Source organism: Euphorbia lathyris, chromosome 3, assembly GCF_963576675.1.
Source record: "Euphorbia lathyris chromosome 3, ddEupLath1.1, whole genome shotgun sequence".
NCBI lineage: Eukaryota > Viridiplantae > Streptophyta > Magnoliopsida > Malpighiales > Euphorbiaceae > Euphorbia > Euphorbia lathyris.
The window spans coordinates 79,094,815-79,113,543 of NC_088912.1; the positions used below are offsets into that span (position 1 = coordinate 79,094,815).

The 18,729-nt window shown below is 34.3% G+C and overlaps 1 protein-coding gene across 2 annotated transcripts; it reads right to left on the reverse strand.

Moving 5' to 3' along the window:
* Window positions 1–1,123: 1,123 nt before the first annotated feature.
* LOC136222885 (MMS19 nucleotide excision repair protein homolog) lies at window positions 1,124–17,635 on the reverse strand. Of its 2 annotated transcripts, XM_066010567.1 has the most exons (20): window positions 17,417–17,635; window positions 16,975–17,037; window positions 16,841–16,895; window positions 16,440–16,537; window positions 15,952–16,107; window positions 15,760–15,819; window positions 15,468–15,656; window positions 12,412–12,465; window positions 10,701–10,787; window positions 9,757–10,477; window positions 6,786–7,165; window positions 6,554–6,627; window positions 5,798–5,903; window positions 4,730–5,631; window positions 4,122–4,197; window positions 3,923–4,034; window positions 2,341–2,417; window positions 1,963–2,043; window positions 1,624–1,703; window positions 1,124–1,541 (listed from the first exon to the last, which is right to left on the reverse strand). In XM_066010567.1, the coding sequence occupies exons 1-20, from the start codon at window positions 17,486–17,488 to the stop codon at window positions 1,508–1,510; spliced, it is 3,477 nt and encodes a 1,158-aa protein (XP_065866639.1). In that variant the 5' UTR covers window positions 17,489–17,635; the 3' UTR covers window positions 1,124–1,507. The 2 variants fall into 2 exon arrangements, with proteins under 2 accessions (XP_065866639.1, XP_065866640.1); XM_066010568.1 differs by lacking the exons at window positions 16,975–17,037; window positions 17,417–17,635 and having other exon boundaries at window positions 1,125–1,541; window positions 15,952–16,103; window positions 16,841–16,873.
* Window positions 17,636–18,729: the final 1,094 nt, after the last annotated feature.

Consider the following 18,729-nt stretch of genomic DNA (forward strand, 5'->3'; position numbering starts at 1 on the left):
ATGAGCATTGTCTCATGGAAGACTCACAAACAGCCTACGGTTGCTCGATCCTCTACTAAAAGAGAGTACAAGGTTGTTGCCCAATGCCACAACTGAACTGGTATGGCTTCGATCTCTGCTCTCGAACTTGGGTTCCCAATTCCAACACATGTACAACTTTGGTGTGATAATGTTGGAGCTATCTACCTTACTTCCAACCCGATGTTCCATGATCAAACAATACTATCATTTTATTCATATACAAGTTCAGTGTGGTTTTCTTAGCATCCACTTCATTCCGACAAATGACTAAGTTGCGGACATCTTAACCAAACCACTTACAAGTGCTTGATTCGCTATGCTTCACTCTTGTCTTTCGGTTCGGTCTTACCATTGGCTTGAGGGAATGTGTTAGAGATAATTACTCCTAATTAGTTTTTTTCCTAAATATAAGTCATTCTAGGATTCCAGAAACTTTTAGTTTAGTTTTTTGGTTCAAATATTAAATTTTTTATATTGGTACATGTGTTTTTTAATATTCCAATGTTTATTACCCAATAGTGACATGAAAGAGAATTTTTTTTAGTTAATCAATATTATTTCTTAATTTCTATGAAATACCCTAAAATGACTTATATAAAGGAATGGAGGAAATATCTCTTAACAATTATTGCATATATTTTTTTTGGTAGGAAAGGAAAGGAAAAAAAAAAACAAACAAAAAAACAACCCAAAACCTAACCCGGGATTAGCCTAAAAAAGCTAATCCCCAAAACATCATCCAAAAGAAGAGAAGACTGGAACAGACAATTATTGCATATAGTTAGATATTTATCATACTCATTATGAAAATAACTGGGATTTATCTTTGTTTATAATACTTATAAATATCCTACTTAACTCTCTCTTCTATCTCTTTATAATTCATTGTATATGCACATCTCGATACAACACTCTAATCGAGGGAAATCATTAAACCTAATTACCTTTATCTATCTCTATCCTTCAACAGAAGAAATATTAATTAAAAGTAATTAATTTAACCATAAATGTGAATTAGGATGGATTAAGGATATATTAGTCATTGTTAACTCTATTCCATGAGTTTCTTAATACTTGTGGAATCTTGTAAAACGTTTAATAATATGGGACAGAAAAGTTGAAAAATTATAAAAGATAATGATCCATTATAATTTTAATTAAGTGATAATTACCTAGGGGCCTAGATGAACTAACTAAACCGAGCCTAAATTACAGCTTATTGTGTTGAAAGGGCGGGTTCTTTGACACACTAATTCTCCATCCAAATCCTTTTTCCAAGCATGGCAGTACTTTTCATGATTAACAAAATGAATCATGAGATTAAACTAAATAGAAAGTCGAGAAGTTCACTTGTTAATCCAAGTAGGGCTAGCTCTTAAAGAAAAAACAGCACATATTTACTGTGGAGAGACATGATGGAGAAAACATAATCATGTCAAGAAAATTGGATTTACAGAGCCCAAGGAGAGTGCTGTGCTGTTGTCCTTCAGTGATGCAGGCCCCTTGATGCAATTGATGCCCTATTTTTAAATCAGCAGGTATCAATAACTATGAATCTTAAGGCATGTGAATTTAAAGATATATATCTCCTATTGCACTTACCATGCTTGCCTGCACTTAACAGCTTCTTGACGAACAACCCTCTTTCTATCATCAAGTGCTCTTGATATTGCTTGTAGTACCTGAAAATGAATCAATTTCAGTTAGATAAAGCAGAGATTCAGAAGAGTTGCAATACGTCAACGCCTCGGTGACAATTTATATGCATAGTAACTAGGCTGTTGTCAAAATTAATCATCTGCTAAGCTAGGGCAAATGTGCAGTAAATGGGGTTAGGTTAGGTACCAGAAAGAATGGGAAATCATACAACTGTTCACGTTTCCAGATTAATGGATGGGCACTGCTTATTTAAGTGCTGATAAACAACTCAGTTCAACTAACCTGGATTCTCGCAGGGTAAATTCTTGTATAAGGCAACTCTGACATGGCAACAAGACATTGAATTGCCGTCTCTCGAACAAGCTGAGAAAATCATCAACAGTTATTGTGTTGTCACATTCGAGGGCAATGGTGATAATTAGAAGTGAACATCCAAAAGCAGAGTTTGGTATGAATTTAGCAAGTTAGGCAGCACTAAGAAGTCGAAAAAGAATTAAGTGAGACAAATCCAAGCCAAGCTCAGTTTCAAACTGTGATTTTATGGTGAAAGAACAAGTTCAATTTAAGTCATTTATAAGAATCAGAAAAGGTGAACTATATTGAACTGATCACGTTATTTCATTCTATAAATGAGAACTTTTCTGAGAGAAGGTGAGTTACCATTGAATGAGGGTAGGCAACAAGTTCAATTAAGCATTTAATGATAATATGAGCATTCTCTTCGACAACTTCTTGACCTGTGTAGACAAGCAGATGCGCACTTGTGTTAATATACCAAAGTAGTCATTGTGACGTAAAAACATAACTTCATAGTAATCCTTCCCCCATCCTTTCTATATATGGTTTTAGGTTTATCAATTTGTTCATTTTTATATAACACAAGAATTAAGGGTTTAAATAGCCTAATTAATACTTCCTTGGTCTTGATAAAAAAACTTCAAACCACATATTAAAAAAAAATGGATGTATGTAATAATATAGAAAAAAACAAGTCAACAAAAGAAAAGAACAATCTGCAATATAGCCGGGGTTACAATAATAACACCATCAGAAATAAGGTTCAGTAACAATATAAAATTGTTTCAACAACTATGCCTTCAATATACAATTTTAAGAAGGGTACAAGACACATCAAAGTCCTCCATCAGAAGGCAGTCATGGTACACAATGGTATCACCAAGATCGAAAAGGAAATGAAAAACAATCCAAGACTTACACTCAACCTAAATGTGGCATGATAAGTGCTAACAAAAGAAAATTCCTATGAAACTCAACAACAAACGTCATTCAATAGTAATAGAATGGACACAGATCTTGCACAACTCCAACTACCTCACAAATTCAGAGTACAATTTATTTGCATTTTATAGAGCTAGCACAGCTAATTGCTAAAGCTTTCATTTTTCATTCAAGGTCTTAAGAGCATCTCCAAGAGACTCTTAGTTCACTCTCTAAAAATAATATAAATAATTGACTCTTAGTGATTTAAGAGTGACTAAGACATATCATCTCCAACAATACTCCTCATATTCACTCCTTATTTCTTATTTTATTATTAAAATTATTAACTATTGTTATATTTACCAATAGTGAGAGGAGAGAGACTCCTCAATAATAATGAATTATTAATAAAAAAAATTGAATTAAGGAGACACTAAGAGGTGAAGAGAGGCTCTTAGTGATTTGAGGAGCCACTAAGAGGCTGTTGGAGCTGATTTTTAACTCTTCATCCTTAAATTTTAACTTAAGAGTCAAATTAAGAGGCTGTTGGAGATGCTCTAATGAGTTCAAGATCATTTGCTTCGTGAATCGTGATATTTAACACTCTTACTAGCATACGGAGATAACCACATTATAGCATATCTTGATGTAAAAAACTTAAACCGCATGACAGTAGAGAGACAACAAACTACTATCAGCACAATAACAGTATAAAAGATAATGGCAGAAGTCATCCAAAAATACGAATACAACACTAACTCCTTGGCCCCAAGAAGATAGCTTTAACTAAATGGTTGGAAAAAAGACATCCTAAATTCATCACCCTGAGATCCGGACACAAAAACTACAATTCTGAAGTATGAGTAACAATTGTCCTAGAATGTCCCAATTGGAAACAATTTACGAAACCCCAATTGGAGGTCCTTCAATAGGGCAGAGAAGTCATAACAGGTGACACAAATTACAATTTTTCATTTTACTTCAATTGAAGCATAAACATTCAAAGATCAAATATGCTTACCACTTTTATCTGTCAAGATTCCTGATAATACCAGCAAGAAACCATACACGATATCCTTTTGCCATATGTCCTTGCATAACAATGACAAGCCATCCACCAATACTGGAATTAACTGAATAAAAGATACCTCCAAGAAGTAAGTATTCATTAAACTGATATGAACACGGTCCTAGAAAATTCTGAGAAGTTCAAAACATACCTTCTTTGCATCATTCAAGATAACAACTAGAGGAGTCTCAGATATAACATGTGCAAGAGCTCGATGCAGCATACATCTGGATTACAACATATCATCTTATTGGTCAAGCAACACTGACAATTTCATGACAATATGATCAATTCTTTTAATCTCATTGACGTATCAGAACCACAGTTCAGATTTTATAATTCAACAATCAGAAAAACATTAGAAGAGAAAAAGGCCCTGGAATCAATGTGCTTTAGCAATTATGTTGCTTCATCTAAAAGGACACTTGTATTTACATAAAGTCATAACAGTATCAAAAGGAACTTTTCCAGAGGTACTCGCTTACTGCAGTAGGAGCTTAAAGAGTATGCCAGTAAAAGACCAATGAGGAAAAATAACAAAAATGTAAAATAAACCAGTCTAGTAAATCAAAATAAGAAAAGAATTTGATATTATTTAATCCTCAAGGCAGTCTGCTTTTAATTTGTCCAGAAAAGTTCATCATTACCCATTTATCAATATCAACAATGTAAATCATTGTCATCAGTAATTCAACCAAAAGTACAGTTATATTTGCAAGTTAAAACAGGCAACTAATAAGTTCAAGAGAGAGCATGTACCGTGAGAATGATGAATCAGATTTAATTATCAAGGAGTACAGGATGGGCATCATACTTGAAAAAAACCGCTGTTTGTAAAGCGGTCGTATAATTGCATGAAATTTGCGGTTCAAACAAAGTTCCGAATCACTCATAAGGATCTGAAATGCATCTGCTGCAGATTTCATCAAAGAGTGATGCATTTCTTGGTTGCAACTGTTCTCTAACAAACCACTTTGCGATGGCAAACCAACAATTCCACCATCCGATAGTAAGCACTTCAGGAAAATCATAGTTATGTCTTTGACCTTTTCATTACCACGCATTAGCAAACCTTTACCAATCCATGCTAGTCCAACAATGGCAGGGTACTGAAGCAATTGACCTTTTGCCGCACCAAGGATCAAATTAGTGAGATCCATCTCATCCCCAAAACTTGTTGTATTACATCTCTTCAAAGGATCATCGCCCAAAGAGAATAAATTTGAGCTAAATATTATATCCATTGCTTCTTCAAAGGTACAATCACCTGAAATACCTGTACCATTGGGCTTCAAATCTAATTTGTTAACCACACTACCTAACGCTTGAGCAGCAGTGACGTAACCCTTAACAAGAGCAGTTATCAACAAGTACAATACTATTCTTGTATTTGGAATTTGTGTCTGAGGGCGCAGTGCTATTATCACTGATGCAAATAAAGAACAAATCCATTCATCTCTACAAGAAAATTTGTCTGTTCCCTTGGTAGGTTTGAACCTGTCTGCATGCACTGCAAAGTCAGATGTGATTTCCTTCAGTTCTATACAAGTGCTTGATGAAAGTACACAGTAAGCTTTATGAATTATTAAGTTCTGGCTTTCCACTGAACAGTAGGCAACTGCAAGCTTCATAGTCTTCATTGTTTCACTAAGAAGGTCCTCCTGGAAAAAGGATATAACGGTTATCAGTACTCTAAAATACAAAAACTAAGAGCTTCAAACTAAATTATTTTCTATCACCAGTACAAAAAGCTGAATTTCCTTTCACCACTGGCAATCACTATTAAAATTAATAAGAAATTCAGAACTATCATAATAGCACCATTACTTTTTCCAGTACTGCACTGCTGAAAGCCACACAAGTTTCAATTTGGTTCCAAAAGTTCACCACGAATTGTGACAGAACTTCCTCAAAGCCTTCGTTATTCTGGATCCTGAGCCCATTTCAAAGAAATTACATATTAAAAGGAGATCGAATATGCTAAATTATCCTCTTCCATTTTGAGCAACACAAGAAGAAGCCCATACAATTGAAACACAAAATTTAAGCCCTTTAAGAAACTAGACATTCCCTTCATTAATTTGTCTAGATAATTCGTCACTAAACAAAAAGTGCTTATACAATATGGTGACTATAGGTGATTTTAGAGAGACAGATAGCCCATATAGATCCTAGAAAGGGAAAATGTTTCGTCAAATAATTGAGAGAACAGGAACAACTCATTATCAACACATTCTATTGTCAAAATCATAGACTTCAAACAAGACCACAAAAAAAATACTGTCTGAGAACTGCATGATCATCTTTAATGAAGATGAAGGAGTTTTTCTTTCAAACTCCTTGCGAAGGTATATTGACATAAAGAATAGAAATGATCACTCATTGACAATGCTAAGAACACTTGATCTCTTCCACTTCTGAATTTGCCAGATGTGCATAGTTGAATTGGCAAGCTAATAGACCCTAAGCAGCAGCAATAAATTGGTCATGCAATTCATAGACCTTGAAGACTTGGAAAACATGATATAGCTTGACAGGAAGGAGCTAATAAAAAAATAGGAAAGCTACAGGGCAATTGAATACCATGGAAGCAGCTCATGAGAGTGACATTCCAAAAGCTTAAGTATAATATCTGCTGACTTTAGATTACCCTGGACCTGCAAAAGAACAATATTAACATAGTTATGAAAAGGGAAAGAAAGCAAAAGCTAAATTCAACAGTTATCAATTTGAGCCATGGAGTTATCAATTTTTTTATATATAATATACACTTTACAAGATCAGATTACTGAATAGAGATAGTGACCATACATACATAAAACTCAGGTAGATTGACAAGTATAGCTTCTTCCAGACCCTGAATAATTTTCAGCATAATTTTTTGTCCAATTGCAGCAACACTAGAAATTGCTGCCATTTTGAGTGACCACGGCATACTAAAATCAGCAGAAGATGTACACAAAATCATTTTGTCAACAACAATATTCATATAGCTCATTTCCTTCTCAGTCTCATTGTACTCATAAATAAATGAGCCAATATGCACTAGTGCCTTTAAAGTCTCTTTCCACAACAATGTCTCGTTCAAACCCGAAGTGACAGTGGACATCAAGGTCATCAAGATATTGCTGAATATCAACTTTGATACAACCAAATAAGCTCCAGGAAACATTGCCATAATCTGCATACCCTTCACTGCACATAAATTCAAAAACAAAGAAGCCATATACTCAAAATTTCGATATTTAAATCTCATAAGTTAGCCCAATTGTCACAACAGAAAATAATTGGAGGAAAAATCCAAATAAAGTGTTAGCCACAAATACTTAAAACATGACCTGTTCTACATGTATAACTTTTTCCTTCACATCTACATCTAGCAACCGCAGCATAATAAACCCAAAATGCTATCCAAAAATACTTAAAACTTGACCTTCTCTACATGTTTAGCAGTTTTTTTTCCTCACATTCTACATCTAGCAACTGTAGCATGTCAAAATATGCCTAAAGTGAAGTTATAATGTCAGAGCTGTGAATACTACCAATCTATGAAGCACGGACATGGGTGCGGACGCGGGTGCGGACACGGGTGCGGACACGGCAAACGGCATTTTTAGAAAATATGAGACACGGGTGCGGCGGGGACACGACAAATTTTATATAATTAATTATATATATTAGATATAAAAATATATAAAAAAACATGCTAAATCACAAATCGGAATCGTGATGTTAGGAGAAGAACCCAGGAGAAGAATCGCAGCGCATGAGAAGGAAGAACCCAGGAGAGAAGAAATCGTTTTTGATTATTCCCAAACAAAAACGAAATCGTGATGTTAGGAGAACTGCGATGTACGCAGCACAGGGGTTGAAATCGCGATTTGCGCGGGAAAGAGAGAAGACCTAATTCTAATTCGTGCGATAGAGATTATAATTTAGGATTTTTGACAAATTGCATAATTGATCCTTAAATTTTATAAAAAAATTTTAAAAAAACCCTAATTTTTAACTTTTTTTTACCCCAGCCGTGTCCCGCCGTGTCCCACCATGTCCATCCGTGTCCCATTTTCCGGCCGTGTCCCCGCCGTGTCACCGCCGTGTCCGGCCGTGTCCCGCCGTGTCCCCGCCGAGTACCCGAGTCCGGCGAGTCCGACTCGGCCACGGCGACCCCGGGGAAGAGTCCGTGCTTCATAGCTACCAATGCAGGTATGACATGCTTGAAACTTACTATTTTATGACTTTGTTTAAATTGCAACAGAAATAGGAAAAGGAAAGGCTACATTATATATTTAAAAAAAAATTCTTCTGTCCAGTTACATATTTTGCTTTTCTTGCTTTCAAGTATTTTGTAAGGAAAGCTAACTCTTATCAATTGTTTAAATTTGATACTGAAAGCAATGGGCATTAAATTCATTGACGGGAAGAGATGGCAGAAAGAGTCCTCAAGTGAAGCAAAATACTTTGCCCCTATGCAAAGAAGATTCAGATCAAACTACAGTAAGCTGCATGCCAAAGACTGTACCCAACTGTCTTTGTAATTTCTTATTAGTAGGGCAGTTCATATATGGGTCAATGCATCATGCTCAATGAAATCCAATATAACCACTTTCATATTGAGAGGATATTGGTTGGTTTCGCAACAAATTCAAGTAGCAGAAAATATTTATAATATTTGTTTTCCTGGTCTTGGGTATGTAATGCAACCGACTAGTCAACTTCAGACTAACACTCTGTATTTGGACTAGATTACTTTGAAATCAAACCCCTTTCACTTTTCATAATGGATATCTCACTGTTCACTTTGAATATTGTTCTTCCCCTTTCTCTTAATTTCCAAGTTTCATCTCCAGCAGCAATTTTATTCGTCTACATGTTCACTCTTCATCAACACTATAATGTTTCTCATAGCACCATTACATAAGCTGAGTAAGGAGCATCTATGAAAAGGAATCCAAAAACATCATGTGCACAAATGAAAGCTTGACCAGCTTGTTTTTGGAGCATTTTCAAATAGATTGTTTAAGATTATTCTATCTTTTTTGTTATTGATCTCTTCATTTAATTGATACGTTTAAGTTTCAGGCATTGTTTCTCCATGAGTGAAATTTTTTGCAATTCTTAAATTTGCACAATTCCTTCTAGTGAACTTTTTTAACTACCTATGGGAACATGGACAAGCCAAATGGGTTCATAAATAATACTAAAGCTATTATCCACTTTATGATTGTGTTTCCAATTCTCTAACTCATCTACATTGCCTACATTATTTTTTATTTGATTCATACATAATCTTACCCGATCCCTGGTTCATTTTCCCCATCCTCTAAAATAAATAACTTCTAACTTTTAGATTATTTGTCTAGGTGACAAGCTGACAACTCAGAACCCTATGAGACCAAACCCCTGGCAAAGTTGACTACCCATAACATGATCATGTTGGTTTGGGAGTATGAAAACCAACTAGCTTCAGAGTGGGTTAGGACCTGACAAAATAACTGCTTTTCTGTGTATCACTATTTTACTACTTATTAGGAAAATCTATTGAGGGAAAAAAATCTATCAATTCCAATTATAAGTAACTAAGAATACAGAGAAACAAACAGAAACACCCAAAATGGTTGTGCCCAGCTAATAAGAAGTCTATAGCAACTTTGGACAAATAAACGAAGACATTCGCGTGAGCTCAAATATCATTGCAGCTGCAATATGGAAAGTGCAGGGACAATTAATTTGGCTTAACTGCCTGGATTCTAAAACTCCGTGTAATCTATTGTGAAAGTATTTACCTCCAAGATACATTTCCACATTGCGAGTAGGTGCATCAGCCCATGCTGCCAAAATAGAACTGAAGATCTTGATTAGAGTGGTAGTCGAGCACTGAAGCAAACAGCACCATCTTTCATTTGCAGATAGACATTGTGATATGAGAATATCAGAACTTGTGCTCAAATCTCTGCATGCTTCAAGAAGTTTGATGCAGAGGTATAAAGATCCATAATTAGGCTGTTTTGCATTTGAACAATTGTCATTTGAATGGCATGTTGCAGAAATATTCCCAACTGAATGCTCTAGAACCTCCAACAGGCTGGGGAAGAAATTTTCAAATACTTTATTGCACGAGGAAACAGATTCTTTGGCGCAAATATAAAGGATGCGACCCACCATATGCAATTTTTGCTTGCTTTCTAAGTCCACTTCATCATAACTCTTGTAACTCTTGATGGTATTGAAAACCATATTAATTTCTTCATCACCAATGATCATACTTAGCCACATATCATTATTTTGGCCAATAAGCTTTTCCAGTAGAACTAGAGCTTCTGCTGCTATTTCATACTTCTGATTGCCTGGATCGTCTACTGACTCAGAATTAAAGGACTGCAAGTGCTCTTCACCGGAACTGTATATTGCATCTTTCAATAGGGACCAAATAGCTCCAGCATGTCTGGCTACTCTCTGTGCTCCAAAATTTGATGTGCAACAGCTGAGATACTTCAAAGAATCAACCTAGGAGTGCAAAGAAATCAACATTCAACTTGCTTCACATAAAAAAACAAATTCCCTGACATACAAATGATGCATGTTGCACTACTGATTGCTAAAAGAGGAGTAATTACATAGGAAAATGCATATGCCATTGCCAGCTTCCTATGGGACCCACCTTTATGCTTTGGGGGGCCAGCACATCTAATAGTTACACTTACTAAAACAACAGGAAAGTGAAACTTACCTTTGCAGATGGCAACGAGGAAGAGAGCTTCTCAAGAAGCAATGGCATGGCAAATGGCTCAAAAAGAGGGGTGGAAGAGAACGCAAGCTGTGGAAAATAAGAGGAAAAAAAAACATTCAAGAAAATGTATGCATATATAATGTACAATTAAACAGTGGACTAAAACTGAATGGTATGTAACTTATTGAGTATCATACTATCATGTCATATCACTAAAAACAATGCAATGAATCCAAATTGAGTATCATGTCATGTCAAAGGACTTCTGTATCCAGTAAACATATATTATATAGTTAAGGCTCAAAATATATTTTCCTGAAAATATTTTGACAACATTTGGTATTTTAGAGACTTGCCTAATATAACTTTTTCTCTGATCAAAGAAACTAAAGTTTAAAGGACAATAACCTCATCTTATCTTCTTTTTTTTCAGAAGTTCACGAACTTACAAACAAATCACAAAGCCAAATACCCGAGATCTATTTCAATTGCATTGACCATCGGAATATCATTAATAGCAAATTGCAACCATAACTTAAACTTCTCTCCATAATTCTCTCTCATATCCAACTACAAATGAAACCCAGTCTCCTTAAGGACTTAAACCTTCCTTTTGTCTTCCTCATCCCAAGAAAATTCACTTTTCCGTTGTTTACTGATTGATGGTAAATAATTGATTTTTATCATACCCACTGGAAAATAATTTAAATTCTCAGAATTTTTTCATAGAAAATAATTTATCTAGAATATCAAAAGCTATGCAGTTGTCAAAAGGATAATTTTAAAGGACACTCTAGATATAATCTCTTAGGACATAGTTCTCTCTGAAACCATATCTTGCCATTGCTATTGTTTGCCCATACTGACAAGATCTAATTTATCATGTCTTTTTTTATATATAACTCATCTACCTCTTCTATTTTCAAATAACTTCTCTGTTTTCAAGAAAATGAACTTTGATATCTGCATTTTAATATGTAAAACAGATTTATGTGTTTGTCTGCGTATAACAAGCAACTTGAAAGCTTCTAACCGAAAAGACAACTTTATAAGGCACATCAATAATAAAATTACTAAGTAGGTCCTAATCCACAACAGAATCCACTTTCATTCTGAATATCCTCTTAGAAATCCGACATTAACATCAGTTAATTATAACGATGGCAAGGAAAACATTAACAACCAGTATAAATTGCATATCCTCCCAAGTATCTGCAGGGGTCGTCCCCTTTGACTTACCAGTTACATCATCTTCCAAAGAATGCATAATCTATATACGTTATGCTACTCAATACCAAACAATTCATGACAAACTTGATCCAAACAGAGTCTCAAATAATGAACAAGCATGGTATACACTCTTTACGCAATTCAAATTATACCATAGGAATGTAAAAGAATACCCATGAATGACATGTTCCCAGCAATCCTTGCACGAAAATGTGTTGTGAAACATTGATATAAACAGTTAACAGAAAGGCTCTAAAATAGATCGGTTCAAGAAGATTCTAGAGAAGTATAACACAAAAGGTTTTCACCAAGAACCATGTTTTAGCAATGCTTGGACTACATCACATCACATGTCAAAATATAGGAAAGGTGGAAAGCATTTAATGAAATTAGCAAAGAAGCTTTACACTGTATCGAAATCCATGAAAGCTAGCATGTGCTAGTCTTTTTAACATAGAAAGTTTTGAACTACACTACATACCATTAATGCCCTTGAGAGGTCATCCCTTTTCACATCAATATCCCCAGCTTTTGGCTGTAAAGTTAAAGGGGAAAATGTTAAAGAATAGCTCAACCAACAGAGGAATAGAGAGTATATTACAGATGAACTTTCTGGCTACAAGGATCAGTAATTAGAAAACAGTTATAATAATACTGGAAAAAATAAATAACAAGTCCCTAGGGCCAAAGAACCCCATTAGTTGAAGCACTTGAAAAAGTTTGACACACTTGAATATTGAAGTTCATTTTGAATAAAGAACAAGACCATTGCTACACTATAACAGATTACCATTGGTATTTTAATATGAAAAGCCAACGAATAGCAGTTGAATCAGCGTCATGATACCCATTGGCAGCTCCATTAATATCTCTCAACTCCCTTTATGTTAAGATTCCCAGAGAACATTAGTCTCAAACTTCTATATTCTCTTCAGATATTGCAGAAACAAATTCAGAAAGAAAAGTATGACAAATGTGGCTGAATAAATTAATTATACGAGAGAAAATATGATAGAGAATGTGATACTAGGAATAAAGAATAGGGGGACAAGTGGAGGTTCTCTTAGCTAGAGTTTTTTAGGCAATGAAAATATAGTTGGAGAGAAAGTACTAAGATATATAAGTAATGGAATAACTGGAGAGGGGCAGCTTTCTGGAGAATTCTGTTTAGTTCTTGGCTTCTACCTTGGAAAAGGGGCACTTCCCTATGAAATTACTCTCCTATTCATTTTCTTTCATTCTCTTTTTTTTTCTTTTTTCTTTTTTTTTTTTTTTTGCTCTGGTTCTTGCTTCTAACCAACAAACCTTTTTTTCTATTTCTGTGAAAAGCTCTCTTTTCTATTTCTATATTTGGCTTCTCTGTTTGTTATCAAAATATTTTAATTTAATCATGTTCCATCAACTATCTGTTATCACAGCATCTGAAACATAAGATAATCTAAAGATTTCAATATTTAAGTGTTCCAAACATGTCAGCCTTCCAGTACTTCCATTCTTAGTTTTATTTGAAACATGTCAACCTTCCAAGTCTTCAACACTGATTACATTACATTAGTAGCCAAATTCTGAACTTGACTTGGTGTTCTGAAATACAATAATATGTATCAGTTTGTACTCCTATAATACTCCATTAGTTGAAGCCATTGATCACCTCATATAGTATTGGGAAAATCAGAGGAGAACATTAGCTCATCCTTGATTCTCTTCCCTCCTTTTTCTTTCTATCTTTTTATTTTTTTCAAAAAGTTTATTGAAGAGGCAACTTTGAACTTGCTTTTAGCAGAATTTGAGAGGATTAGTTACTTTCTACTACGGAAAAATAAATGATAGACAAAAGATTTAAAATTACGTTTACAATTTTGGGAAAAAGCTTTTACATTAGTAGCACCACGACGACAAACATATAGGCCCTGTTTGGGAATTAGCTGTTAGCTGTTAGCTGATTACATTAGCTGTTAGCTGATTACATTAGCTGATTTGACTAGCTGATTTGATTAGCTGTTTGTGTAGACATGTTTGGTAAAAATTAGCTGATTGATAATAGCGGTTTGTGCAAAAAGACGAATAAGGGCATTAATTTTGGCGCAGCAGAAGAGGGAGTCTATCTATTAGGGTTAAAGAAGTCCATTAATTTTAATATTGCAAAACGCTAATTGAAAAAGCTCATTTTAAGAGCTTTTTCTAAATTAGCGTTTTCATCCCAAAACTTTTTTCCAAACCTCTCTCCACCAAACACTCCAATTAGCGGTTTCAGTGGTCAAACCTCTAAAATTGGTCAAAACCGCTCTTTTTATCCCAAAACGCTCTTTACCAAACAGGGCCATAGTAACTATTTAAGTGTTTTGGCAAACAACACATACTCCCAATGATGAAATACTTATAATAGCTAGTGGAATTGTGCCAATTCAGCATGGAAAGCAAACACGACAAAAAGACTATGGCAACCACTCTAAGTGTAGTCAAAGGTGGTCCAGAAGACCATCTAGGCGCAGAGGCAAGGCGCCTTTAACCAGGCACTGGCCTTTTGAGCCTAGGCAGGTAAACATGGAAGGCAAGGCTACTTACAAAGAGTTTACGATATTTCTGCATATTCTCTTTTTTTTTTTTTTTGGCTGTGTGATTCTGCTTTGTTTTCCTAATGACATTGTGATTCTTCTCTGCTTTTCTATTTTATTGATTTTATTCAATTACTTTTATTTGAATTAAAAGACTCCCAAGAATTAGGGATAATAAGTTTAGGAAATATGAATTAATTAAAGTGTTCTAGTAAATTTAGAAGTCTAATTAAGGTAGACTAAAAACTATTGTAGAGCTCCTGAACCAATATTAACGTTAAAAAAAATTGAAGCCGCCTACTGCAATTAAAACTTATTGTCCAGGAAGAATGGAAGACTAAAAGTTTTTTTTGTATAACATTTACTTTAGTTACTCCTATACCAACTCTATCATTCCTCCTGCTGCAAGTCTTTTATTTTAATAAAAATAATAAACAACAAACTTGCACAATGCACACTTAGTCAGTCACTTAAAAAGAAAACAAGTTAAGCATTTTAAAATGCACTTTAGTTAGTTTCTTTTCAAGTTTGACATTGGAGTTGTATTTTTATTTTCAAACAATATTTTAGACGATTTGTGTCTCACTTCGCTCGGGCCATTGCCCTTTTTGCTCCTTGCGCCTAAGGACATACAAGAACTGGTCGCCTTAGGTGCACGTTGTGCTTTTAACTACACACCATCAGCATGTTACCTTAATCTTTTAAGCATTACCATAAAACCACCATGCCACCAAACAGAATAAATATTAAAGAAACAAAAAAAAAAAAAAAAAAAATCCTAAACATGATGGAAATAATCAAAACATTTATCATCAGTTATTTGCTAATGTAGCTGAATAACAGATCATAGTCAACCATATTCTCGCAACTAAAAGATGCTAAATTTGAGTTTCTTCTGGTAGCAGGTGTTAGAGAAAAAGAATTAAGCAAGTACACACAAAATAATCTAAGAACCCACAGGAATAGAGTGCAGTAAACTTACATGTGTAAAATGAATAGGAAAGTAACAGTCCAAAACGGCAAAAAGGTCAGCAGCAAAACCAGAAATTGGACCAGCAGGATCTGGAAATAGTTTCACCAGCATCTCCACAATGTGAAACGTTAATAATAGGCATTGAGGATCTTTTTCTCCATCAACAGCTTCACAAATTCCATAAATAAGATCCTCAGCCTGAACCACAATGAATAATTATCAAATATGCAATGAATCATACATGAATAGCAGTCAATCACTTGAAAGTATGAGTTGATGATAAACAAATTGAGAATAAAACCATTGAAGTAACATCTTCAGGATAATTTTCTAGTAGGCATTCCAGAAGCTCAAAGCATAGCTGCAAGAAAAATTTATAGGTGAAGTCAAATAGCTGAAGTTTGAGAAAGAAATTGGCTAAAAAGTAAATACAATAAAGTTTTTTCAAGGCAGAAATTTCTTAATTAAGATTGCATGCATAAAAAAAATATACCTTCCTGTCATGTTGTGCCAGAGACTGCACCTGCAAATTTTCCAGATATGACTTAGCAGTGGCTTTTGCATCAACACCAGTAACCAAACCATTGCTTTTTCTCCTTATCAATGCCAAGCAACCAACAATTGCACCACGTAAAGCTCTCCAATCTGCCTGATTTAGCATAATATCATCTATATAATTTTGATGCATTTAAATAAATGATTAAGTTGACTGAATAATCAATATTAAAATAGAAAAGCTTTAGAATTCAAAGCAATGTTGATCTATATACCAGGACAATAAAGATGCTTAGTTACGTCAAGGAATAGTAATGTATAATAGCAGTTGAATCAATACATGTGAAAAAAATGACATAGAAAACAGAAATTAGCCACATGCAACCTCCTCACAACTTATAGTTTGGCATGTTTTAATGAACTGATGATAAGAAATAAGCACAACAATAAGTAGATTATGTTGTTGAATAGAAGAGAGAAACTCACCAGCCGCTCACTGAAGAATGCAATCAAGCTATGTATAGTTGTGTTTTCTAGTGGCTTTGATGAAAGACGCATAACAGCTTCTCCAAGAAGAAGAATGCCTAAGACAAAACCATAGCAAGGGTAACCAGACAAATTTTTCATATGCCAGTTTTGCAAAAAGATAGAAAAACATGATATTAGAATCTCAAAGAAATTAGCTTTATTGAGTTACTCGGGACCAAAAGGGATCCAAAGATCAACATGTCCTAAAATGGAGGTTCTACAGACATGCAACTGAATTAGTTTGTTCATGTAAGAACCACTTCCTAAGAAGAATTCATTGCTTTAAAAATCATTTACATTACCTATCAACATTAAATTTACATGCTCCAAAGATTTCTTTTTTTATTATCATTATTTACCTCTTGCTCGTAGTATGTCGTCTGTAGAAGTCAAATACAAACCCATTTCCTTAACCTGGTTTTTGAAAAGAAATAGTATGATTTTTGGGTTCAATTTGAATATGACAACAATAGTAAGTGTCGAATAACAATACCAATGATTCTATAGTTAGCGCATCATTCTTCAAGAGTAAAACGATAGCATCCAAACTTGCGGCCTGCATTTAGAATAAAAGGTGTAAACTATAACTAGTCAGAAAATTGGAAACATAATTTAAAACTCACAAGCAACAACCAGAAATCCATAAAAAACAGCTTTCATAATTTTCTAAGAGTAAAAAGGGCCACGAAATAGCTTTCAATTATCAATTGTTGCTAAAGCTACTACCATTAAAGTAGAAAAATTATCATCGTGTATTTTTTTAAGCATACTTCCATTAAAAATTAAAGAATTGCAGTAGCATTTACTCAGAATTGACAAATAGTTGAAGAATTTAGGTTAGAAAACAATGTTTCAGAAAATGATTAAGGAACAAACAAATATGATTAGAACTCAAAATTAAGCAAGAGATGAAACTAAGAGGATCAGCCTTAAACCTGCTGAGTCGGGGTCCGCGACGAACCAACATACGACTCAATATGCTGAGTCAGCTGACTCATTTTTGCCATCCTTTGTCGAGACAAGAATAAAGGAAAAGGAATAGGGCTTCTGGGGTTTACAGAGATGGGACGGGGTTTAAGCTTGTAGCAGACACAGAAGGCGGGCTTAATGGGCAAGGAGGGGCATTTCTAAATCAACCCACAATAGTTTAGTTATTTCTGTATATTCCCCAATATTTCTAGTATTTCTCGGGACATTTAAGGCTCCTCGGATGGACTTAGGGAAGATTAAATAATGGAACGAGATTTGAGGTGAGTGAAGGGAGAGGACGGAAGGTAAAAATAGTTAACTTACAAAGGACGGGTTGATAAATTTTATAAATTTGTTAGGTATCTAATCATAAGAGGAGATTTTATTGAAAGTTTAAGACATCAAAATTGGAAACCTTATTCCATATAAATTCGTATTCACGAATCCAAATTGCAAGGAGGAAAGTGCTCGTCACACATGGATCGTAAATGGCCAAAATTGGTGTGTTTTAACCAAGTGCGACATACAGCGCGTGAAACTACTAAAACTATTCCTACACAGTACTTTATTCATATTTCAATTTTTTTTTTAAATTAAAATCAGACCAAATATTAATTTTAAACAATTACATTTTATAGAAAGAATATTATAAAATACTTTTTCAAAAAGAATTTTAAAAAATATCATTATATATCAAACAATAATAATTCAATGGATATTTTTCTTTAGTCCACCGATAGGAAATGATCTGACGGACCTCCGAGTAACTTTATCCCGCTAAAGTGGCTGATAGCTCATTTCCCGAGTAGAGATATATGAATAGAAAGGGAGCCCTCCACTGACTAATGATTGACGAGCACCTCCAAAGGACATGTTAATAAATTTTATAAATTTGTTTAATATCCAATTACAAAAGGAGATCTTGTTGAAAGTTTAAGACAATAAAAATCGAAAATCTTTTTCCATATAAATTTGTATTCACAAATCCAAGTTGCGAGGAGAAAGGTGCTCGTTACGCATGGATCTTAAATGGTCAAACTTGACACGTTTTAACCAAGAACGTCATACAATGCGTGAAACTACCAAAAAACCATGAAATAATGATTCATGCATGTGGAGCTCAGCACTTTATTCATATTTCAAACTTTTATAAAATTAAAAACAGAACAAATTTTAAATTTAAACGATTAGTTTTTATAAAAAGAATATTATAAAATAGTTTTTCAAAAAGAATTAAAAAAATCATTACATATCAAACGATAATAAGACTGCTCGAATG